Raw genomic sequence first — 26,484 nt, 5'->3', positions numbered from 1 at the left:
TCCACATTTTTAAAGATACGATAAAACCAAAAACGCAGAATCGGTGAGGATGACCATATCTTCTACAGTGCAAAATCTGAACCAGATCGTATAATGATTATAGCCAGAATCAAGAAAACAATTTCATTCTTTCTCGCTCTGTCTCTCTCTAACACACAGGTTTTATGGTCGGTTTTGTCAATTGCAAAATATGAGTTCAAGGATCTCAGAACCTATAAGAGCCAGAGCAACCAAATTTGGTATCCACACTCCTGTGATATCGGACCTTGACCGTTTCGTGTCCAAATTTCGCCACACCCCTTCCGCCCCCGCAAAGGACGAAAATCTGGGGCATCCACAAATCTCAGAGACTATTAAAGCTAGAGTAAGTAACCAAATTTGGTATCCGCACTTCTGTTAGATCTCACTATAAAACGTATATCTAAGAATTTCGCCCCACCCCCTTCCGCCCCCACAAAAGACGAAAATCTGTTGCATCCACAATATTGCACATTCGAGAAAACTAAAAACGCAGTATCATAGATAATGAGCATATCTATCAGATTACTGAATCTGGATCAGATCAGATCTTTTTTATAGCCAATAGGAACAAATCAATTTGCAGTGGCTACGCAGCGCCCGACGTCACGCTCAGACTGATTTTCTGTCTCTCTCGCACGCACTCTTTGTCGTGTGGTTCAATATTAGCGGCGTCTGCCGCAGGAGAGCCATACTGACTTAGTATCGGGTATAACTGTAGAGTTGCGGTGTCCGCAGCAACTCACAACGTTCCACCTCGTTTTAACGTAATTTTGAAGTAATATACTTGCTCTTCGCTTTCTTTTAATCCTTTTTAAATACTTTGACGTTATCTTCTTACTTACCTCAATTTAATTTCATAGCCTACTTTTCATCAAACCAATTCAAACCAGCCCAAAAGTAGGCAGGTATTGTCCAAGCTACACATTTGACATGCAGCCCAAGAGTATGCTAGTATATTTTTTACAAAGAAATTGTACACGACGACACTTTTCGTGGTACGGTCACACTGTGGTATGCGCGAGCACGCGCTTTCATTTGAATTTAAATGGACGTCACAAATATTCCGCCAAAGCATGAATTTCTGTTTTGCTTTATTTAAATATTCAATGAGACATTCTGAGTGGATCTGCTATTGAGGGGGCGTGGTCACAAACGGTAGTTTGCTGTATATATATGTATATAGTATCTGCATGTAATTAGATTCGTATTATAATTGGTGTAGACTATTTAGACGTCGGTTCGTATATATTGAACAAGTTTTCCATAGTTTACTTTCATAAAAGTTCAATTACATCAATTACGGTTACGTTCATGTTAATTTACGATAGGTTGTGTTCATGTGGATGTGAGGGTTGGTGTGGGGTTGTGTACTACACTATTACAATCTTTGTGGGTTGTCTGGCTAATATTAGTCAATGAAATAACTCAAGTTGGTTTTAGTTGTAGGCGGTACTTAGAGAAAACAATATTCGACTTAAACGCAATCCTAAAAAACAAAATCAGTGCTGGCTCTTGGCTCTAAATCCTAAAGAATACGAAACTCATGAGTGCCTGTATGTGTGTGTGTGGGCTTGGGCGGGACCTTGCATGAGTGTGTGAGCGTGGGCATGGCCCAGCAAACTTAATTGATAAACATTAAATAACATTTGGATTCAAATCTCACATCCTCAGCATAGGATCTAAGCGTAAAAGACAAACTGCTCATCAAGCAAGAGCGGCAATACGCTCCCCTTACGATTACCCGCCCAACGCCACCTGCCCCTGGAGCAGCAATTAGTGCCTAGTTCGTACATGGATACACGCCCACGCCGCAGAGAGACTTGGCCGAGACTGCTGCTGGAACCCGCACCAGAGACAGAAGCACATGAGGATGCATCTGCAAATGAAGTGGGGGCAAGAGCAGGAGCGTCAGCCTATCACATTGGACCGCGCCGCGCGAGCAGATACTCGGAGAACTGCTGCCCCCCGACACTGGCCTCGACGGTGAAGCCGGCGTTGAGGAGTCGCGTCAGCACCTGGACTGAGTTCAGCTTGCAATAGCCATTCAGGGGGAAGCGGATGATTTGCCCCCAGTCGCCCTGGTTGCAGGAGACGCCACTGCGACTCGACTGTGTCGCCTGGCTGGCCTCCGGGAAGAGTTCGTCGAGCAGAGCCCGTTCCGCCGACAGCATTATGCGCTCGCCCAGGTCCGGTGAGATGTGCAGAGCCACGACCTCGTAATTGCAGTCCGGCGACGCGCTGGTCCGCGGGCTTGTCTTAATGTGGCGTGCTGGTGGAGTGGGTGGCTCCACCAAATAGTTCCCATTGCGTACACGATCCTTGCGCATGCTCTCCAGCTGCTTAATCATCGCTGCAGGCGCCAGCATCATCCAGACAGAGGAAGAGACAGCGAGTAAAAGGGGAAAAACGCAAATTAGCTCCCTATAAACTCAGGAGGAGACAACGATGGTCGGGTATGAGTACTTACGCTCCACTTCGTAGTAGCGGGCCTCCTCTAGTAGCAGCTCCAGATCGGGAAAGTCCTCGGCAACCAGAAGTCTTGAGTTTCTCATAAAGTTCAGAATGTGCCGGAACATGCCACCGTCGCGATCTATGAAGTAGTGCTGCTTCAGCGAGTCCAGCACAATCGGGATTTGGCCGTTGAAGAGCTTGGCCAGTTTTGACTCTGGATACTTGGTGAGCGTCTCCAGGGAGCTGGTGTAGATGGTCCCGCCCACGTCGATGTGTACGGGAGCCGTGTAGCGGGAGGCGGCCGCCACGCAGGGTATGCCGGTGATGGGCTTGTGGGTGCCGTGCATATAGGAACTGGCCCCCGCCGAGCCGGCGCCTCCGGCTGCAGCAGCTGCCACGGCGGCAGCAGCCGCCGCCGCCCCGGGCAGCCCCAGCGGCGTAACTGAGGAACTGGCAGGCGGCGTCGGTGTGGGCGAAGAGGAGTTTGAGATCGTTGGCGAGACGGTGGGCGAAGCGCTGCGGGCAAGACGAATTTACGAATTAACAATGAGTTTTGACCAAGGGGGCTTTTGGGGGAATGTGGGGTCTGTGCTGTGCTGTTCATCACATTCGCAACGCTCATCAATATGAAAGGGCTCACCTGATTTTAATGTCGCTTCTGGCGTAAATGCGGCCCGTGGAAGACAAGTCGCGTGGCTCCAGGGCCTTGACATCTCTTTCGCGCTCTCGATCCATATCGCATTTTTTCCTGCAATTAGTTAATTATCCATCAAGAGATTAGCCAATAGGTCGATTAGCTTACTAGACGGATCAGACCCACCTCCACACACACACACCCACTCACACAGTAAAACTAATCATGAGAACCAATTTATCCCCCCACAAGACTGGACGCCAACAACGTTGAAGGACAGCAAACGTGACAACGAAAATGCAGCATCGCTTGCAGCTACCCAGCCATCCACAGGGCCAGTTCCATTCCCCCATAAAGGTTCACACACAGTGAGAGACAGAAAGACAGAAAGAGAGAGAGAGAGATAGAGACAGGGCAGGGACAAACAGACAGACAAAAGAGAGAGAGAGAGGTGTTTGGGGCCAAGTCAAGCTTGGATATATATTTCATATGGCCCATAGTCTTGGGCCGATTGTGTAGGAATATTTGGTTTTACATTGCGTTTCCATTGGGGCAAACAGAGATCCCCCTTAGGGGATCGACTCTCCGCAGCTTCGGTCGTGGACAAGACAAAATCGCCGCACCGCCATCGGTGGTGGAGGCGGGGCTCAGTGATGCAGTTAATGTTAACGGCCATCGAATGCATGGCCTTGGCCGTGGATGCTGTGTTTGCTGCCCCTGCTGTCGCTGTCGCTGCCGCTGCCGTCAGTTAGCCGCAAGTGTTGCGAGTCGATTTTCACACGAAAATCACATTGTTTGGTGCATCGTTATGGATGTGGGTGAGGGGGCGGTGAGGGGAGGTACAGTAGAGACCATTTGGGACCGTGGCATGGGCACACTAATTATGATGTGTCAGTCGAATGCGTGCCACTCGACGTATACCCAATGTTGCGGCTGCCTTCCTGCTGCCTCACCAGCTCCTAAACGAAGTCAACAACAATTACCAAGTGGCCTTTGCAGTGTATCTGTATCTATGCATATGGCTAACCTCACTCGTGCAGCTGCCTCCACATTTCATCATCATCATCAGTTCTATCAGGATCAGTTTCAGTTTCCCAACTCTCCAGAGAAAGAGACACAAATTAATAAAACTCAATCAGACGGGGCACTCGTAGCATGACGAATGTGGTCATGTTTTTTGCACATTAGCCGAGCCCCAGACTGATGGACGGATATAGCGATGCTCACTCCGCTTTTGAATGCAAGTACTGACAAAAAAATATTGAACGGGCTACCACAGTTTTCTTGCTTATTTGGCGACAGGTTATGGAAAGAAACAAATAAGAGTTGTGTATTCTATAGAGTTGCTGAAATTCTATAAATGGAAAAGCTAACAGAAATATTCCCTTACCAATAAAGAAGTACATCTATAAAATACATGCTCCCCATTTGCCCATTCATTCTCTGCCGAAGAGCATCCGATCTTCGCCCAGTTTTATCTTCGCTTCATCTGGCATCTATCCCAAGCAAGTTGGCTTTTTTTTAAATGTGTGAAGCCCCACGGCTCTCCGACTGGATCTGGGGCTGTGGCTGTTTCTGTGGCTCGGGCTAGGGTTGGAGCGGGGGTTGGGTAATTACGATTTGATTAACTTTAACTACATGAACATTCAAATGCGAATGAGTATGGGAGGGGGAATAAATAGTGGGGTTACTGCAAATAAAAACCAAAAGCAAACCCGCAAAAAATTGTACAAAATAAATGTCTGCAAGAAATTCACATGGAAGCCCCACTACAACTGCAAGGGAGCGGTGCGGGAGGGGTTTTATGGCAAGCAGAGGGGAGAGAATCCACAGAAATAAACTTGGGTTTTATTAATTTATAGCAATTATAAAGCGTGAGTAATGCGTTCAATCAAACATTGGATATTCGTTTATGGCAAAATGGCTTAATGGGTGCCCCAGTCTCGGCCCCTGCCCCGTCACCGTAAATATTCCTGCCCCGCTCCCTACACTCCACAACAACCTGCCCTGCTCCAGCAGCTGCAGCAGCAGTTGCAGCCACAAAATATGCAATGCCATTTCCTGGCCTGGCCTCTTGTCACACACACAAACAATTCAATTTCAATTGCTTTGCGGCCCACTTGAGCAGGTGAAACAACAACGACATACACACACTCACATGTAGTGTGGCACACACACACACACCCACACACATGGACCTGTGGACACCCAGAGCCTAACGGTATTGTATATAAGACAAGCACTGCAGTTTGCATCCTATTCTAGTCCATTATCGCCCCCGGCGGTATCTTTTCTATGCCGTCTAGCAGCAGGATGAGCAGAGCACAGATGCTGAGGCAGGCCCATGCGGCAAGGTGGAGGGGACGGAGGACTGAGGACTGGGGACTGCGGCTGCAAAGGGGCGGAGTTGGCAGAGTTATTCGCAGCGCCTTTGGTTACACTTGAGCCGGAGTCGCTGCCGCAGCCGAGTCGAGACTGAGAGATGAGCGCGTGAGGCATCGCAGGCGCCACTAGCAGTCGTGAGCCCTAGTGTTTGCGTGAGTCACGTCCCCATCTCGGGGCCAAGATGAATTCTGAAGAGTTGCCTCTGCCGTTGCCATATTTGTCAGCCAACTTACCCCCCTTGGGGACGGCCTTTCTGTGGCCATCATTTGACATCTTTCCGAACCTGAAGCTCTGCCTCGGAATCCGGCTCTGGTCTGGTTTTAATGGCAATGCCATTTCATGACTCTTGGCATTGCATATTCCCGGGAATATCTTCATCTTCTGGTTATCCTCCGTCCATTTCTACATGCATCAGCCACAGAAGACGACACACGGGTACTAGAGGCTGGAGGTGGCAGTGGCAGTGCCACGCCGACTGAGCTTATTAGTTTGGCATTGTTCCGATTGAGGCGGCTTTCAGGCCGAATATCAAGTTGCCCCAGCTCTTCGGCTCCTCTTCTTCGGCTGATGCTTCGACCTGGCCTTGGCCCCGAGGGCGAAACATTTTCGAAAAAGGAATTATGGATAAAAGTGGCCGTTGGCACATGCTCAATGCTCGATGGTGAATCCTGCTGGGGGGACGACATGGTCCTGCCCAGGCGATTCCCCAAACGACACGAATACGACCACGACTTGTGGTCCAGGGCTGCGTCGTCATCGCCAGAACAAAGTCCCTCCCAAAACCAGGACAAAAGCGAAAACAAAAGCCAAGAAATGAGCTAAAATGCACCCCACTCACATACACAGATAAAGGTAGTGATACCCACATATACACACAGATGAAGGTAGCAACACACACCTAGGCAGAGAGAGGATGAGGTCGCATCAGACGTTGACGACTGCGACTGTGACGCTGACTATGTAACCCTAGAAAATGTCCTGCGGCCAGCCAACCTTCCGCACACAAAGGCCAGACCAGACAGCGTGAGTGTCCTGGTTGCAAGAGGCAGCAAGAGAGAGGGAGCAAGAATTAGAGAGAGAGAGAGGTAGACGTGTGGCAGCTGAGGCAGAGCGAGAGGAAGCGAAAAAGGGCAAAAGCTGACTAGGCCCCCGGCGATCGTTTGGAATTAGTGCGGAAATCATGGATGGATACGAAACGAAACCAAGCAAGGAAAGCAAGCCAAGCCGAGGTCCTGCTGCTGCTGCTGCTGCTACAGCTCCTGCTCCTCCCAAGGCGTCGTACTACAGGCAAGTCCCGTCTGTGCAGCTCGATGCGGGGGAATTCCAATCAATGGCCGCCACTCGGGCTGTGCCTCATTTGTCCGCCTGTGCTGGGGCTCCACTGTAGCCGAGTAAGGTGCTTGGTGTTTGGGATTGAAACTTGGGGTTTTCATCCCGCTTGTCCGCCTTCCGCTCTTCGCTCCTCCGCTGGTCCGTCGGTGTCCTCTAGGTCTTTGCTGGCTTTTACATGCGAGTCCATGCATGTGTGGGAGCCTCATCATTCATTTATCCTTGCAACGCTAAGGGCAACGAGAGGAGAAGCCGAGCAGCAGGAGGAGCAAAAACAACAACAAGAGCAGGAACACAGGCAGTAACCACAGCGTCAAGGATACTACTCGCAACTCCCGCTCCGTTCGAACTCCAGCTTTGGGATGGGAAGGGCAGAACTTTTGCGATTGGTAGGTAAGTCTAGTCGTGTCCGTTCCTGGCTTTGGCTTACCCTCTCTCACACAGATACGAAACCCCTGCCACATGTGTCCATGTGTCTGTGCGTCTGCTCTGCCTGCATTTAAAGATATCATACCCAAAGTTCTTCTCGGTCTCACAGCCCCAATGCTCCCCAGGCATTGCTCCTCTCGAGAGGAGAACAAACGAGGGGGAACGTTGTGAGTTGCTGAGGACACCGCAACTCTACGGTTATACCCGATACTAAGTCAGTATGGCTCTCCTCCGGCAGCCGCTGCTAATATTAAACGACACGACAAAGAGTGCGTGCGAGAGAGACAGAAAATCAGTCTGAGCGTGACGTCGGGCGCTGCGTAGCCACAGCAAATTGATTTGTTCCTATTGGCTATAAAAATGATCTGATCTGATCCAGATTCAGCAGTCTGATAGATATGGTCATTATCTATGATTCTGCGTTTTTAGTTTTCTAGAATGTGCAATATTGTGGATGCAACAGATTTTCGTTCTTTGTGTGGGCGGAAGGGGGTGGGGCGAAATTTTGAGATACACGTTTTATAGTAAGATCTAACAGGAGTGCGTATACCAAATTTGGTTACTCTAGCCTTAACAGTCTCTGAGATTTTTGAATATCCCCAGATTTTCGTCCTTTGCGGGGGCGGAAGGGGGTGTGGCGAAATTTTGAAACAAACTCGTCTCGGTCCGATATATTAGGAGTGTGGATACCAAATTTGGTTGCTCTAGCTTTTGTAGTCTCTGAGATCTAGGCGCTAATGTTTTACTCTAAGCAAAGCCGCCTATGCTACGTGTGTGTTAGAGAGAGACAGGGCGAGAAAAAATGAAATTGTTTTCTTGATGCTGGCTATAGTAATAATACGATCCAATTCAGATTCAGTCATTCTCTACAATTCTACGTTTTTGGTTTTCTAATATCTTTAAAATTGTGGATGCCACAGATTTTCGTCCTTTGTGGGGCGGAAGTGGGCGGGGCGAAGTTTTGAAAGACGGACAGACAGACAGGGCTCAATCGACTCGGCTATTGATGCTGATCAAGAATATATATACTTTATGGGGTCGGAAACGATTCCTTCTGGACGTTACACACATCCACTTTTACCACAAATCTAATATACCCCAATACTCATTTTGAGTATCGGGTATAAATATATATATATATAAACGAGGGGGAACGTTGTGAGTTGCTGCGGACACCGCAACTCTACGGTTATACCCGATACTAAGTCAGTATGGCTCTCCTCCGGCAGACGCCGCTAATCTTAAACGACACGACAAAGAGTGCGTGCGAGAGAGACAGAAAGTCAGTCTGAGCGTGACGTCGGGCGCTGCGTAGCCACAGAAAATTGATTTCTTGCTTTTGGCTACAAAAATGATCCGATCTGATCCAGATTCAGCAATATGATAGATATGGTCATTATCTATGATTCTGCGTTTTAAGTTTTCTCGAATGTGCAATATTGTGGATGCAACAGATTTTCGTCCTTTGTGTGGCGGAAGGGGGTGGGGTGAAATTTTAAGATACACGTTTTATTCAATTCAGATTCTGCAGTCTTAAAGATATGGTCATTCTCTACGATTCTGCGTTTTTGGTTTTCTCGTATCTTTAAAATTGTGGCTGCCACAGATTTTCGTCCTTTGTGGGGGCGGAAGTGGGCGGGGCGAAGTTTTGAAATATTTTTGTAGCAGTGACATATCACAGAAGTCTGGGTCCAAAACATCGTTGCTCTAGCTCTTATAGTCTTTGAGCACTATGCGCTGAAGGGGACGGACAGACGGACAGACGGACGGACGGACAGACGGACAGACAGACATGGATCAATCGACTCGGCTATTGATGCTGATCAAGAATATATATACTTCTATATATATACTTCTGGACGTTACACACATCCACTTTTACCACAAATCTAATATACCCCAATACTCATTTATAACGAGGTGGAACGTTGTGAGTTGCTTCGGACACCGCAACTCTACAGTTATACCCGATACTAAGTCAGTATGGCTCTCCTCCGGCAGACGCTGCTAATATTAAACGACACGACAAAGAGTGCGTGCGAGAGAGATAGAAAATCAGTCTAAGCGTGACGTCGGGCGCTGCGTAGCCACTGCAAATTGATTTGTTCCTTTTGGCTATAAAAATTATCTGATCTGATCCAGATTCAGCAATCTGATAGATATGGTCATTATCTATGATTCTGCGTTTTTAGTTTTCTCGGATCTTCAATATTGTGGATGCAACAGATGTTTGTCCTTTTGTTGGCGGAAGGGGGTGGGGCGAAATTTTGAGATAAACGTTTTATAGTGACATCTTAAAGGAGTGTGTGTACCAAATTTGGTTACTCTAGCCTTAATAGTCTCTGAGATTTGTGGATGCCTCAGATTTTCGTCCTTTGCAGGGGCGGAAGGGATTGTGCAAAATTTTGACACAAAATGGTGAAGGTCCGATATCACAGGAGTGTGGATACCAAATTTGGTTGCTTTAGCTGTTATAGTCTCTGAGATCTAGGCGCTAATGTTTTACTCTAAGCAAAGCCGGCTATGCTACGTGTGTGTTAGAGAGAGACATGGCGAGAAAAAATGAAATTGTTTTCTTGATGCTGGCTATAATAATAATACGATCCAATTCAGATTCTGTAGTCTAAAAGATATAGTCATTCTCTACGATTCTGCGTTTTTGGTTTTATCGTATCTTTAAAAATGTAGATGCCACAGATTTTCGACCTTTGTGGGGGCGGAAGTGGGCGGGGCAAAGTTTTGAAATATTCTTGTAGCTAGATCTTATAGTCTTTGAGCATTAGGCGCTGAAGGGGACGGTCAGACGGACGGACGGACGGACGGACAGACGGACAGACAGACAGGGCTCAATCGACTCGGCTATTGATGCTGATCCAGAATATATATACTTTATGGGGTCGGAAACGATTCCGTCTGGACGTTACACACATCCACTTTTACCACAAATCTAATATACCCCAATACTCACTTTGAGTATCGGGTATAAAAAGCATAAAAAGGTATAAAAAGCAAAATGAAAGTATACGAGGCAAAACCTTATCTCAATTTTAAAACGCTTGCGGCACAAGCTTTGCGACTTAGTCGACGGCTGTGTCTGCGTTAGCGTCAGCAGCGCTGCGTTGTTGCTGCAGCAATGGATTCCACCTCGAAAGTTAATATGAAAACATTGAGAACCCTTCTCCGTGGCACAGCTTATGCGTGTGTGTGCTTTATGAGAAGATTTATCAAACTGCAACACTTGCAGCAGCATCAGTTGCAGCACGAGGAAGATTATGTTTGCGGGGCGTGGCTAAAGCAGAAGATTGCGGTGGGGGAAGGGAGTGCCAATTAGGAAAAGAATTATTCATGGGGCGTAAAAGAACCAAAACTTACGACTCCTGGGAGAACCAGAGAGGGGGCGAGAGAGAGCCAGAGATAAAGGAATGAGGAGCGTTTTGTGTACATAACCAAGATAAACATAAAGTTAACACACACACACAAACACACAGTAGTCCCAGACCCCCACAACTAGTTGCTAACCTTATATAAGAACTAGTATTAATGTAACAGTAATCCCAATAAGTGGGACTCGCTGGAGAGCGGGCCAAAAGCAGTACTGCCTGTTGGTTACCCTAGATATAAAAAACGCATTCAACTCTGCGGACTGGGGTAAAACGATGGAAGCCCTACGGAGGCTACGGATCCCGGAATACCTCCTGAGAATAGTGGACAGCTACCTCAGCGAGAGGGTGCTGCTGTACGAAGCGAGCGAAGGGATAAGATCATATAGAGTAACTGCTGGAGTCCCGCAGGGGTCGGTGCTGGGGCCGCTCCTGTGGAATACGACGTATGATGGAGTTCTGCGACTGAACCTTCCCTAGTGCACGACGGTCGTGGGGTTTGCCGATGACGTCGCCATCGTAGTGGTAGCCAAGGGCCTTGCAGCAGTTGAAGCAGCTGCAAACGGGGCAATCCGTGCCGTGGAGACGTGGCTCGCCATAGCGGGATGACAGCTGGCGGCTCACAAGACCGAGGCTGTTCTGATTAGCAGCAGGAAGAAGGTAGAGACGGCCCGAGTGTCGGTCGGCGGACACGCCATTACATCGCAAAGGGCGCTTAAATACCTAGGAGTTATGCTGGACACTAGGCTTTCATTTAGAGGGCACTTGGAGTACGCCAACACAAAGGCCGCACAGACTTGCCGAGCACTCTCGCGAATCCTGCTCAACACCAGGGGGCCAAAGCAAGCAAGGAGGAAGCTGATCACCAGCGTCGTCCCCTCTCAGCTCCTGTATGCTGCCGCAGTGTGGTCCAAAGCGACGAAGGTGCCGAGCTATATGCGAGGAGTCGAAGCAACGCACAGCTTATGTGCCATAAGGATCGCCTGCGCGTTTAGAACCATATCCGACGACGCAGCACTGGTCATCGCGGGACTAGTCCCAATAGCAGAGCAAGCGAGGGAAAGGGCCGAGGTGTCGTGGAGGACGCTCACCACGTCTTCTTTGAATGCCACCGTTTCGAGTACGAAAGGCGCCAGCTAGAGGATGAGCTAGCCACTAGCATTAGCGTCGGAGGGATCGTGCCGCTCATGGTAGCGAATCCCAAGGCGTGGGATGCCACCACTAGGTTCGCCGCCACTATAATGCGGGAACTACGGAGAGCAGAGAGGGAAAGGAAAGTGTCGGAGGAGTAAGGAGGAACGGCTGTGCGAAGCAATGATTTGCGGCCGTACCGCATAGCTACGCCCCATTACCTCACCAACAAACCACAGTCCCAGACCCTCACAACTAGTTGCTAACCTTATATAAGTACTAGTATAAAAGCAGAATAAAAGTAATTGAATACACAACAGTAGAGAAGAGAGAGTGAGCAAGCGGCTGAGCGTGAGGCGAAAAAGCGGCAAAATGACCCTGGGGCAGGTTAAGATGAAATCAATGCCTCCAGTGATGGGCCTGCTTCCAAAACCAAAAATCAAAACGCTAATGTGCAGGCAAATGAAAAAGTTGGCCAGAACCAAAAGGAAACGAGGGGGAACGTTGTTAGTTGCTACGGACACCGCAACTCTACAGTTATACCCGATACTAAGTCAGTATGGCTCTCCTCCGGCAGACGCCGCTAATCTTAAACGACACGACAAAGAGTGCGTGCGAGAGAGACAGAAAGTCAGTCTGAGCGTGACGTCGGGCGCTGCGTAGCCACAGAAAATTGATTTCTTGCTTTTGGCTACAAAAATGATCCGATCTGATCCAGATTCAGCAATATGATAGATATGGTCATTATCTATGATTCTGCGTTTTAAGTTTTCTCGAATGTGCAATATTGTGGATGCAACAGATTTTCGTCCTTTGTGTGGCGGAAGGGGGTGGGGTGAAATTTTAAGATACACGTTTTATTCAATTCAGATTCTGCAGTCTTAAAGATATGGTCATTCTCTACGATTCTGCGTTTTTGGTTTTCTCGTATCTTTAAAATTGTGGATGCCACAGATTTTCGTCCTTTGTGGGGGCGGAAGTGGGCGGGGCGAAGTTTTGAAATATTTTTGTAGCAGTGACATATCACAGAAGTCTGGGTCCAAAACATCGTTGCTCTAGCTCTTATAGTCTTTGAGCACTATGCGCTGAAGGGGACGGACAGACGGACAGACGGACGGACGGACAGACGGACAGACAGACATGGATCAATCGACTCGGCTATTGATGCTGATCAAGAATATATATACTTTATGGGGTCGGAAACGATTCCTTCTGGACGTTACACACATCCACTTTTACCACAAATCTAATATACCCCAATACTCATTTATAACGAGGTGGAACGTTGTGAGTTGCTGCGGACACCGCAACTCTACATTTATACCCGATACTAAGTCAGTAAGGCTCTCCTCCGGCAGACGCCGCTAATCTTAAACGACACGACAAAGAGTGCGTGCGAGAGAGACAGAAAGTCAGTCTGAGCGTGACGTCGGGCGCTGCGTAGCCACAGAAAATTGATTTCTTGCTTTTGGCTACAAAAATGATCCGATCTGATCCAGATTCAGCAATATGATAGATATGGTCATTATCTATGATTCTGCGTTTTTAGTTTTCTCGAATGTGCAATATTGTGGATGCAACAGATTTTCGTTCTTTGTGGGGGCGGAAGGGGGTGGGGCGAAATTCTGAGATATACGTTTTATAGTGAGATCGAACAGAAGTGCGTATACCAAATTTGGTTACTCTAGCCTTAATAGTCTCTGAGATTTGTGGATGCCCCAAATTTTCGCCCTTTGCGGGGGCGGAAGGGGGTGTGGCGAAATTTGGACACGAAACGGTCAAGGTCTGATATCACAGGAGTGTGGATACCAAATTTGGTTGCTCTGGCTCTTATAGGTATTGAGATCCTTGAACTCATATTTTGCAATTGGCAAAACCGATCATGAAACCTGTGTGTTAGAGAGAGAATGAGCGAGAAAGAATGAAATTGTTTTCTTGATTCTGGCTATAATAATTATACGATCTGGTTGAGATTTTACACTCTAGAACATATAGTCATCCTCTACGATTTTTGGTTTTATCGTATCTTTAAAATTGTGGATGCCACAGATTTTCGTCCTTTGTGGGGGCGGAAGTGGGCGGGGCGAAGTTTTGAAATATACCTGTAGCAGTGCCATATCACAGAAGTCTGGATCCAAAACATCGTTGCTCTAGATCTTATAGTCTTTGAGCACTAGGCGCTGAAGGGGACGGACAGACGGACGGACGGACAGACGGACAGACGGACAGACAGACAGACAGACAGGTCTCAATCGACTCGGCTATTGATGCTGATCCAGAATATATATACTTTATGGGGTCGGAAACGATTCCTTCTGGACGTTACACACATCCACTTTTACCACAAATCTAATATACCCCAATACTCACTTTGAGTATCGGGTATAAAAAGCATAAAAAGGTATAAAAAGCAAAAGCTCTAGCTTTTGTAGTCTCTGAGATCTAGGCGCTAATGTTTTACTCTAAGCAATGCCGCCTATGCTACGTGTGTGTTAGAGAGAGACAGGGCGAGATAAAATGAAATTGTTTTCTTGATGCTGGCTATAATAATAATACGATCCAATTCAAATTCTGCAGTCTAAAAGATAAGGTCATTCTCTCCGATTCTGCGTTTTTGGTTTTCTCCTATCTTTAAAATTGTGGATGCCACAGATTTTCGTTCTTTGTGGGGGCGGAAGTGGGCTGGGCGAAGTTTTGAAATATTTTTCTAACAGTGACATATCACAGAAGTCTGGATCCAAAACATCGTTGCTCTAGCTCTTATAGTCTTTGAGCACTAGGCGCTGAAGGGGACGGACAGACGGACAGACGGACGGACGGACGGACGGACGGACGGACAGACAAACAGGGCTCAATCGACTCGGCTATTGATGCTGATCAAGCATATATATACTTTATGGGGTCGGAAACGATTCCTTCTGGACGTTACACACATCCACTTTTACCACAAATCTAATATACCTCAATACTCATTTTGAGTATCGGGTATAAAAAGCCCGAACTAGGAGTCGTCTCCCGCATCTAGACGGGCTGCAGTGCCCGTTGCCACACACACAACTTCTGCGCCCTCGTCGTCGTCGAAGTCGACGTCTTTCGCCCAAAGGGTGCAGGAACTGAGGCAGGAGTTGGAGCTGAAACTGGAGGAGATGGAGCTGTTCTGAAGCTTTAGCTGGAACTGCGGCATATGGGAAATCAGTCCACGCTGCGCCCTGCGCCCTGTGCCCTGCACTGTTGCTGCCGCTGCCTCTGCTACGAAAATTGTTAGCCAAAGTTGCAGAATGTGTGGGCCATGGCAAATTGTACAAATATATGCGAAATATATATAAGGGAGATATGTGTTTGTGTGCGAGTGTGTGTGTTTATGTGAGTAGAAACGAAGTCTGGGGAAAAGTTGAGTGAGTGAGTAACTGGAGTCCCGGCATACACTGAAGCAGCAGATATTAAAACGCTGCAAGGCTTTCAAAAATAAACTTTGACAAATTTATTAGAAAATATTAAATAAAAACGACGATTGCGCTGCATATGGCTCACTCAGCACCAGCATCAGCCAGACCAGATGGATGAGGAGGGGGCTCTACATATGCAGAGCAAACATTACTCAGGCAACTCGCTAGCTGGCAGACGACTCCCGGCACATGCCACATGGCACAGGGCACAGAGTAGAAAAATTGTACTAGCAGCAAGAACAACAGCAGCAGCACGACGACGACGAGGATGACAAGGAAAACATAAATATATTCAGAGGAGCGTATAATACTATACGAGTGTGCATATGTATCTGACGGGTGACGGGCATAGGAGTGTGTATATGTATCTCCACCTTGAGATAGCATGTTTTTATTTCTGCTATATTCGAAAATGGAATTGTAAGTCAAAAGCGCAAAGGATAACGCAGGGAAAACATTGCAAAATTTACGTAAAAGCAAACATTGCACAGAGCTCAAACAATGATGCAGCCATTCGAGTCCGAAACCATTCAGATATCCTCTCGAGTCCTGCAACTGGCAGTGGCAGAGGCAGAGGCAGGCCAAATTGGTGCAATTTGAGTACCGCATATCGAAGCCAGTAGCAGCCGTAGCCGTAGCTGTAGTCGTAGCCGTAGCCGCAGCCACAACGCCAGATGCAGATGCAACACAAAAGCAACCAAAACAATATGCACTTGCCGTTTTCAATGGTAGCGACGGCAGGTGCAGCACCCATAGAATTCGGGTACCAAAGAGGGTACTCCAAGGGCATGCACGAACTGCGAATAGGAGGTGATTACATGTGGGATTCAGGGTAAAGGAAGTATTAGTGGAAGGAGATGATTGAAGCTAATTTTACACTCCGCTAAAAGAAGAGTGATCTGTAGAGTGATTAGATGTAATAATACAGATTTAGGAAACTAGCAATTAACAACGAATCAATCAAGGGAGTAGCTACGAGTATTTCAGCCATTGACTAGAGAAAAAAAAACATAACTTTAAATGAAATTAAATTGTTAATCTTAGTGTTCCCCTGACCTGCGTACACTGATTGGAACACTATCAGAAGTTCTCAAGGAGATCCATTAACACATCAACCATCTCCATTAACAGGACAATCGATAGTCGTGGCTCCACAATGAAGAGTTGCATGCTGCTGAGTGGCAAATTGCTGCGCTATGTTGATGATGGTAATGACGCCGAATTGCAGCTTAATTAACACACAGCGTGTTAAAAGCTTTTGTGCTCCTGCTGTAGCGCAGACCTTCGACGGACAGGCAGCCATTCAAATCCAGCCACAGCCGCAGTCGCAGTCGCAGCCTTTGACTATTGGCACGTAATGGAAATCACTTTGCCACCGGAGAAGATTCAGATGCAGCAGAGGGGAGGCACAAAGAGGCAGTGGCAAGAACAGTAGCAGTAGCGGTGGCAGGTATAGACCATGTAAACGCGAATCCAAGTAGCTGAAGCCTGAATCCGCAGAATGAAAACAAACGAGGTGGAACGTTGTGAGTTGCTGCGGACACCGCAACTCTACAGTTATACCCGATACTAAGTCAGTATGGCTCTCCTGCTGCAGACGCCGCTGATATTGAACCACACGACAAAGAGTGCGTGCGAGAGAGACAGAAAATCAGTCTGAGCGTGACGTCGGGCGCTGCGTAGCCACTGCAAATTGATTTGTTCCTATTGGCTATAAAAAAGATCTGATCTGATCCAGATTCAGCAATCTGATAGATATGGTCATTATCTATGATTCTGCGAATCTCGAATGTGCAATATTGTGGATGCAACAGATTTTCGTTCTTTGTGGGGGCGGAAGGGGGTGGGGCGAAATTCTGAGATATACGTTTTATAGTGAGATCGAACAGAAGTGCGTATACCAAATTTGGTTACTCTAGCCTTAATAGTCTCTGAGATTTGTGGATGCCCCAGATTTTCGTCCTTTGCGGGGGCGGAAGGGGGTGTGGCGAAATTTGGACACGAAACGGTCAAGGTCCGATATTACAGGAGTGTGGATACCAAACTTGGTTGCTCTGGCTCTTATAGGTTCTGAGATCCTTGAACTCATATTTTGCAATTGACAAAACCGACCATGAAACCTGTGTGTTAGAGAGAGACAGAGCGAGAAAGAATGAAATTGTTTTCTTGATTGTGGCTATAATCATTATACGATCTGGTTCAGATTTTGCACTGTAGAAGATATGGTCATCCTCACCGATTCTGCGATTTTTGGTTTTCTCATATCTTTAAAAATGTGGATGCCACAGATTTTCGTCCTTTGTGGGGGCGGAAGTGGGCGGGGCGAAGTTTTGAAATATTTTTGTAGCAGAATCGTAGAGAATGAACATATCTTTAAGACTGCAGAATTCGAATTGGATCGTATTATTATTATAGCCAGCATCAAGAAAACAATTTCATTTTTTCTCGCCCTGTCTCTCTCTAACACACACGTAGCATAGGCGGCTTTGCTTAGAGTAAAACATTAGCGCCTAGATCTCAGAGACTACAAAAGCTAGAGCAACCAAATTTGGTATCCACACTCCTGTGATATCGGACCTTCACCATTTTGTGTCAAAATTTTGCACAATCCCTTCCGCCCCCGCAAAGGACGAAAATCTGGGGATATTCACAAATCTCAGAGACTATTAAGGCTAGAGTAACCAAATTTGGTATCCGCACTCCTGTTAGATTTCACTATAAAACGTATATCTCAAAATTTCACCCCACCCCCTTCCGCCCACACAAAGAACGAAAATCTGTTGCATCCACAATATTGAGAATACGAGAAAACTAAAAACGCAGAATCATAGATAATGATCATATCTATCAGATTGCTGAATCTGGATCAGATCAGATAATTTTTATAGCCAAAAGGAACAAATTATTTTGCACTGGCTACGCAGCCCCCGACGTCACGCTCAGACTGATTTTCTGTCTCTCTCGCACGCACTCTTTGTCGTGTCGTTCAATATTAGCGGCGTCTGCCGGAGGGGAGCCATACTGACTTAGTATCGGGTATAACTGTAGAGTTGCGGTGTCCGCTGCAACTCACAACGTTCCCCCTCGTTTAAACTAATTTATTGGCCAGCAGCTTCGAGGCGGTCTGGGATTTTGTTGGCAGCGGATGAAGGGTTTTTGCTCACCGTTTTGGGCAGGAGGAATCCACCGTCAACGGTGATCGTTGATCCAATGCAACAAACGGAGTCCTGTGCGGGGGAGAGAAATCGAAAGAGATGCATTAGTGACATGTTAGGAATGGAACTGTTAAGAGTAAGAGTGATCTTTCGCATAGCACTAGAGGATCTCCAAAGAAACGCAACTAAAAGAGCATTCTCTTTCTTCTTTCACATAATAATTATTTCAATTAAATGTTTTCTATTAATCTCTAGAATCTATGGAAACTATAACGTTCGTGATCATCAGCTGGGGATATTGATAGATATTGAACAAACAGATGTTTATGATGTATGGAACTCACAAAAAAGTCGGTATATTTAGGAAATGCACTTTAACTATTTTTTATTACAACGCGCGCGCAGACAATTGATTTTGGCCTCCAATATGGATCTGTAGATCGTGCTGGTCTCGTCTCTGGCTTCTGAATAAACGTTGATGAAATATCAAATAAGCGCGCGAAGCCGCAAACACACTACCACACGCTACCTCTCGCTTAAATGTTTACTTCCGTTTCCGCTTGGGGCGAACGCGAAACCGTTTGAATGTAGCCGCTGGTGTTTCCTATTTTCGAGCGCTTTACCTTACTTGCATTCGCAGCTGTTCGCTATTTTCTGAATTCAGAAACAAATTCTATCTCTGCTGTTCCGCGGCCCAAACATGTTTGATTCATGTTCACGAGTTTCGGAGCGGCAAGGCCGGTTGCTGCTCGGCTCGACCGGGCTGCGTTCGAGCTGGAGTTTGAGTTCGAGTTGCGCCCCACCGCCCCGTGCGGGTGGAGTTCTGTGGCGTCTTCTGTACGGTGTACGTTTAGCAAAGAGACGACCATGAGGTAGAGCGAGCGAGAGAGAGAATGTTTTCACTATGTCTGCGTGAGTGTGTGTTTGTGTGTGTGTGTGTGAGTGTGAGTGCTGCGTGTGAACTTTTAATAGTCTATTTCCGGTTTAAGTGCTGCCACTGTTCTCGCTGTTCTGGCATGCAACATAAGCCGATGTGGCAATTAACATGGTAACTGTAAATAGAACAATTGACCTGGCTTACAAATCGTTGAATGGATTAAATTCGAGTGCGATTGTGCGTGTGTGTATGTGAGTGGGAGGACAATGCATGAGGCAGGGACACATCTGATGGATGCATGGATGAGATATGTACAATGCACCTACAACAATTGTAAATATCAAAGGCTGATGTGTGTTTGTTTGTGTGTGTGTGTGACACTCTTTCTATGTACTTTTGCCTGTGTTTGGGTGTTTTTTTTATTTTATTTTTTTTATTGGGAAAACAATATTAACAATAGTGGGTGGTGTGGGGGGGGGGCTGGGGGGGGGGGGGGTATGGGTTGTTGGTATGGGAATGTTGAGGGTAGGTCCGCTCCCGCGGGACTGCCGCTAGGCATTACTTCGCGGTGCGGAGCTTGGTGTCTTCTATGGCTCTAGTTGGTTCGGCATCGCTCCAGCCTACGCAGCTCCCTTATGACGCTTGCTGCCATATTGGCAGCCGCGTGCCACGTCTGCTCGTCGGCTACCATCCGCTCGGTGAGGGTGTCTGCGCTTACTCCTGGGCTCGCCTCTCCTAGCATCTCTCGTTCCCGACGAAAGCGGGGACAGGAAAAGAAGACGTGCTCCGCGTCTTCATCTACTCCTGGCCCGCAGTAGCTGCAGTACGGGTCATCGGCGTGCTTGAAACGGTATAGGTATTTCTTGAAGCAGCCATGCCCCGTTAGCAGTTGTCCGAGGTAGTGGTCAATCTGGCCTCTCTTCCGCTGCATCCATGGTCTCAGCTGGGGGATTAGCCGTCTCGTCCATCTTCCATTCTCGGCTTGGTCCCATCGCCGTTGCCAGCGTGCTATAGTGCCCTCGCGGCGTTCGCTACCGACTGCCATGCCGCTCTGCAGCTCGATCGCCAGGAGGTCCAGCGGGACCATGCCTGCCACCACAAGTGCGGCGTCCTCTGACACCGTCCGGAAGCAGCATGCAACCCTGAGGGCGCAGCGTCTGTATGCGCCTCTGCTGTCCCTGCTGTACGACGGCACCCTCATTGCTGGTGCCCACACATCCGATCCATATAGGATTATGGAGGTGACAACTCCGGCGATGAGCTGTCTGCTGCGTTGTCTTGGCCCTCCAGTGTTGGCCATCATCCTACTGATGGCCGCTGTTGCTGTGGCTGCCTTCGCGCTTGCGTACTCCAGGTGCGCCTTGAATGTAAGTCGCTGGTCGAGTACTACCCCTAAGTATTTTAGGGCGGGCTTGGTCCTGATGGCAGTGCTGCCAACCATCACGCACGCCTGTTCGACCACCTTCCTGCTACTTATGAGCACAGCCTCCGTTTTCTTCTCCGCTAGGGACAGTCCGTTCGCTGTGAGCCATGATTTTATTTTTCCCACTGCTGCGTTGCATCTCTGCTCTGCTCCGCTGATGTGCTTTGCTACCGTCACTAGCGCGATGTCGTCCGCAAAGCCCAATAGCGTGCAGCCTTCCGGTAGTTCCAGACGCAGGATGTCGTCGTAGGGCCGAACCCTGTGGAATGCGATGTACGACGACATCCTGCGTCTGGAACTACCGGAACTTCCTCGGGTTCGGCCCTAGGACCGAACCCTGTGGAACGCCACCGGTGATTATGTGCTGCTTCGCTCCATCTTCCGTGTCGTACAGCAATACGCGGTCCGTGAAATAACTTCGGAGCGTCCGGATGAGGTATTGGGGTGTGCCTCTCCTCGCCAGTGCATCGAGGATGCTCTTCCAGCTGGCCGAGTTGAAGGCGTTCCGCACGTCTAGCGTGCGCACTAGGCAGTATTCCTTCGAGCCTCCTGCCCATCGCGTTCCTGCAATGGCTTCTCTGGCCAAGCTCGTAACCATCTGGATGGCGTCGATGGTGCTCCTCTGCTTCCTGAATCCGAACTGGAGGGTGGAGAGGCCATTCCGTTGCGTCAGCTCGGCCTCGAGTCGGTTGCATACCAGCCTCTCGAAGATCTTACCCACACCATCTAGCATGCATAGTGGTCGGTATGCCGATGGGTCGCTTAGGTCCTTGCCTGGCTTGGGTACCAGGGCAAGTCTCTGGCGTTTCCATGCTAGTGGTACGTACCGCTCCTGGAGGCACTGGTTGTACATCCGTGTGAATACCTCTGGGTGGGCACTGACCAAGCATTTCAGGGCCGCGTTGGGGATTCCGTCGGGTCCTGCCGCCTTGCCGTTCTTCAGTTTGGCAGTGACCTCTTTCACCTCCTTCACCAAGAAGGTGGTGGTGGCCGCCTGTGCCTGATCCTCGACGCTGTCTGCCTCCTGGAGTGGTGGTTGCCGGGGGAAGAGTGCGCAGACTGTTTCCCTCAGCAGGACAGGGCACTTGGGGGTGGGTTGCCTACAGAGCTTTCCCATGACCAACTTGTATGCCCCTCCGAAGGGTTCTGCATCTGCCGCCTCACAGAGCTGCTGGAAGCATTTGGCCTTGCTGCTTCTAATGGCGTCTCTAAGGGCTCTCCGGTTTGCCTTGAATGCCGCCCCTTTGATCCCAAACTGTGGTGTACCTCTGGATCGCTGGAACGCGCGTCGCTCTGCGCAGCACTCCCTCCTTGCTTGGGCGATGTGCTCGTTCCACCATGGTACTGGGCGGTGTCTACTTCCTCCTAGCTTCCTTCGCTGCATAGCTGCATCACATGCCGCTACGACGGTCCTGGAGATGGATCTCGCGCTTGTTTCGGCGTCCCCGGCGGCAGCTAGGTTATCTGCTGCTGTTAGAAGCGCGTCTGTATCCAGCGTTGCTTCTTTGTAGCCAGTCCGTTGCGCTCGTTGCCCCCTTGTTGCATTCCCGATGGCGGCTGTGTCCGTCATCACAGCCAGGTGGTCGCTGTGCGTGTACGTGCTCAGGACTTGCCACTTTGCGTGGCGAGCGATCTCCGGGCTTGCAAAGGTGAGGTCAATTCGCTTCTAGCTCTTGCTTAAGCCGGTTGTGTTTTTTTCTTGCTCCCGCATTCTCCGCCCTTTGCCTAAATATCATACAACATTGTTGTGTCTTTGTTTTGATTTATTATCGCATCTCTTTAATTTGATTCTACTTTGTGTTAACCACCAGTGTTTTGTTTGTAAACAAGTGTTTAATATAAATTCAATATTGCAACGTAACACATCGGCCTCGTGCAGGCAATTTGTTATTGTTTTTTGCCCAGTCTGCTTTTCGTTATCGCTTTTTCGGTGTGCACTGTTCTCACGCATCAGCGTTTGCATCGCCCACACTCTCTCGTGAGCATACGCGGGCTTCTCGCATTGTTGCTCTCACTCTCTCTGGATTGCCTATACTCTCCCTCTCTGTGGACTTTTCTTTTGTGTCTCTGCTTTGGTGAGTTTACTGCTCGTTTTCTGCACTTCGTTGGATCATCTGCTTTGAATTATTGCCGCTGCAGCTGATTGTCTGGCTCGCTCTGCTGTCTGCTCTCCTACTTTACCTGCGATCTCCCTCCGTTCTCTTATTATTCGTGCACAGTGATTCTACTGCTGTCAATAATGGCAATCGTTTGTAGTGCAAAGAAATGTGAATTCGGTGGTGTTATCATTGGTGATTCATTTCTTAGCTGCTGGCTGTGCGACAATTTTTCCCACATAAAATGTGCTGGTGGTGGAAATTTTGGCCGGCTGAATGATCTGATCTCGAAACGCATGGGCCTGTCATGGTCATGTCTGGCTTGTCGGGAGATTGAGGCCGAAATGCGCACATTTATGAGACAGACTCGAACTGGGTTTCTGGATGTCCGGAAACAATTTGTGGCTCTCAACGAGAAATTTCTTGCCCTTGAATCACAGTTTCTTGGGCTCAAACTCTTGAGCGAATCGCCTAGACGGAAAATTCCGCATAATGATACCAATCTCTTGCAACCTAATCCGATTGGTACGCCTGCCTCCCACCTTCATCCATCGGAAGCATTTCCGTGTAGGCATGCCACGCCGTTGTCTGTAAATCCGCCAACGGTGGCTCCGGAGTTCTTTACACCGAGCAATGTGCTTCCTTCGAGCGCCCAACTCCCCAACAGCATCAATCCCATCCCTGCAGTTTCTGTGGCCGTCACTTCTGACGCGGTGAGTGCTCCTAGTGCGGGTGTGCTGGTTGCTGACGACGTCTTGCCAATTCCTGCTCCAATTCCTGCTCCAATTCCTACTCCAATTCCTGCTACAGCCATTGCTGCCAATTCCTCTGCCCTTGTACCGAGATCTCTTTTAGGAGTGGCTCCACCATCTCGATCTCGCTCGGGACTTCAACTTAAAGCAGTGGTCCCTCGGAAAGCAATATTTGTTTCTCGTCTTATTCCTGAGGCTACAACGGAGGATGTTAAACAACATCTTGCCGCTAAACTTAACACTTCGCCTGTTGATATAGTTGTGACTAAATTTACATTTAAACATAAGCGCAACATATCATCCTTTAAAATTCTTCTCCCTGATTCTTTACTATCCTGTTCTCTAGAACCGTCAATATGGCCTGAGCATACAATTGTGCATGAGTTCCTTCTCAAAGATTCGAACTCGAATCCAAGAATTACCGAACATGCTCCAAAAAACTGATGTACTATTTTTCCATGCACTATCAGAACGTTCGCAGTTTGCTGGGAAAATTGCGTCAAATTCATACTAATAGCGCGTCCTTTGATTTCGATGCCATCGCGTTTACCGAAACCTGGCTTAACTCCTCTGTCAATGATCATGAAATTTTCATTGATAGTTACACTATTTATAGAATGGACCGCCCATCTTTTGCAGGTGGGGTTCTGATTGCAGTTAAATCTGTTTTCTCATCTGAGTTATTCCCATTCAATAACATTCATGGAATTGAATTTGTTGCAGTCAAAGTTCGTGTTGGCTCCGCATTTTTCTATTTAACCTGCTCTTACATTCCTCCCAGGTCTGATGCTGAGCTTTACTTACACCACCTCTCAGCAATTAATAATGTTGTTTCTGCATTAGGGTGCAATGATCGAATTATAGTCATGGGGGACTTTAACCTCCCATTTCTTTCTTGGCTGCCTTGTAATGACGCTAACCTGTTGTTTCCCAATTGCCATAATGACTTTATCAATGGGCTAACGGATAATTCCCTTGTCCAAATTAATGCCGTTAAAAACATTAGGGACAGACTTCTTGACCTCGTTTTTGTTAATGATGGTTCTCTTGCTACGGTATCTAGAGCAAGCCCAATATCCCTCCCTGAAGATCCTTACCATCCAACTTTGTTGATATCACTGGAGTGTACACAATCTGGAGGTGCTGACAGTTCCATGGCTCCTTGTCACATAAAGTGTTTTCGCAAAACAAACTTTATTGATTTAGATCTACATCTCTCGCGTGTTGATTGGTCGTTTCTTTATTCATTACCGAATATAGACGCAACTGTTAACTCGTTTTATAGTTCTATATACTCCGCCCTTAATACGTTTGTTCCAGATATCACTGTACCTGTATCGTCCAAGCCTCCCTGGTTCTCCAAGTATTTGTCATACTTAAAAAATAATAAATCCCGGCTCTATAAAAAGTACCAGAAGTCGGGCTCCACGTCGGCCTTAGCTCTATACTCCTCCGCTCGCTCTCTGTTCCTTGCCGTCAATAATCAGTGTTATAATCATTACCTTTCACAATGTAGTAGTAACTTTCGTAGTGATCCTAAAAAATTCTATTCGTTCGTTAACTCTAAGCGCAAGTCAAACGTTTTTCCTCCGTCCCTTCATTACCAGAACAAAAGAGAAGCTTCTGCTGTTGGTATTGCAAATTTATTCGCTAACTTTTTCCAAACAACGTACTCGTCTCATATTTACAACGCATCCACTCCGGATCCGTACCAGCTACCTCAAGCTAACAGCATTTTTCTGCCCTTTTTCGAGGAAAGCGTTGTTCTGGAAGGTTTGTCATCTATGGTCATATCGTTTTCTGCGGGTCCAGATAAGGTACCAAGTTGCATCTTAAAGCACTGTGCCCAGTCCCTTTTCAAACCCTTGACCTTTCTCTTCAACCTCTCCTTGGAACAGTCTTGTCTCCCAGTAATTTGGAATGAGTCCTACATCATTCCGCTTCACAAAAAAGGTTCAAGATCAAACATTGAAAACTATCGTGGTATCGCAAAGCTTTCCGCCATCCCGAAGCTTCTTGAGTTCCTGGTCACCCGGCAACTGCAACATCTTTGTTGCAGCTTGATATCTCCGTCGCAACACGGTTTTTTCAGACATCGTTCAACATCGACTAACCTTCTTGAGTTTTCTAACCTAATCCACCGTGGTTTTCAAATTGGTTTGCAGACGGATGTAGTTTTTACGGACTTCAGCAAGGCATTCGATTCTGTGAACCATGCTCTGCTTATTCAAAAGCTCTCTTTATTAGGGTTCCCAACGAATCTTCTAGATTGGATTTTGTCCTATCTCTCTAACCGTACTCAACGTGTTTTGTTTTCTAACGTGTTGTCAAATACTGTTAATGTTACTTCAGGTGTGCCACAGGGAAGTCATCTTCTGTTCTTCCGCTTCTGTTTATTTTATTTGTGAACGACCTTCCTCAAGTTATAACATACTCTACTACACTAATGTATGCTGATGATGTCAAAATCTGTCTTTCTTACTCTGATTGGTATTTACACACACGCCTTCAACTTGATCTAAGTGAACTACTATTGTGGTGTTCAACTAATCTTCTTTTTCTGAACCTTTTCAAATGCAAACTTATGACATTTTACCGTCGCGCTCCTCATTTTGTCTCATATGTTCTAGGAAATCATGTCCTTGAGCGAATTTCGAGTTCAAATGACCTCGGAGTCCTTTTTGATCATAAGATGTGTTTCAACACCCATATAGCTGCAACTGTAAATAAAGCTAAGGGTGTTTTAGCGTTCATCAAGCGTTGGTCCAAGGAGTTTGACGACCCGTACGTTACGAAACAACTGTACATCTCGTTAGTACGTCTTATATTGGAGTATTGTTCTTGTGTGTGGAGCCCGCAGTATAAAGAGCAGCAGGCTGTTATTGAATCCGTGCAAAAGCAATTTTTAATTTTTAACTGGGACTCGGGTAGAATCTTGCCACCCTACCGGTCTAGGCTAAATCTTATTGACCTGC

At 47.5% G+C, this 26,484-nt stretch overlaps 1 protein-coding gene across 2 annotated transcripts; it reads right to left on the bottom strand.

The window, feature by feature from the left end:
* Positions 1-1,103: 1,103 nt before the first annotated feature.
* On the bottom strand, positions 1,104-19,010 carry LOC117193994 (BTB/POZ domain-containing protein kctd15-like). 2 transcript variants are annotated; one of them, XM_033398632.1, is made up of 5 exons: positions 18,985-19,010; positions 18,371-18,433; positions 3,113-3,220; positions 2,489-2,988; positions 1,104-2,371 (listed from the first exon to the last, which is right to left on the bottom strand). In XM_033398632.1, exons 1-5 carry the CDS (start codon positions 18,993-18,995, stop codon positions 1,938-1,940), a joined length of 1,116 nt encoding a protein of 371 aa, XP_033254523.1. In that variant the 5' UTR covers positions 18,996-19,010; the 3' UTR covers positions 1,104-1,937. The 2 variants fall into 2 exon arrangements, with proteins under 2 accessions (XP_033254523.1, XP_033254524.1); XM_033398633.1 differs by lacking the exon at positions 18,985-19,010 and adding an exon at positions 18,706-18,974 and having other exon boundaries at positions 1,105-2,371.
* Between the last annotated feature and the right edge of the window lie 7,474 nt (positions 19,011-26,484).

Source organism: Drosophila miranda, assembly GCF_003369915.1.
Source record: "Drosophila miranda strain MSH22 chromosome Y unlocalized genomic scaffold, D.miranda_PacBio2.1 Contig_Y2_pilon, whole genome shotgun sequence".
In the NCBI taxonomy this organism is placed as follows: domain Eukaryota; kingdom Metazoa; phylum Arthropoda; class Insecta; order Diptera; family Drosophilidae; genus Drosophila; species Drosophila miranda.
Note: the sequence above shows the minus strand (reverse complement) of the source record. Positions and strands in the feature narration are given on the sequence as shown.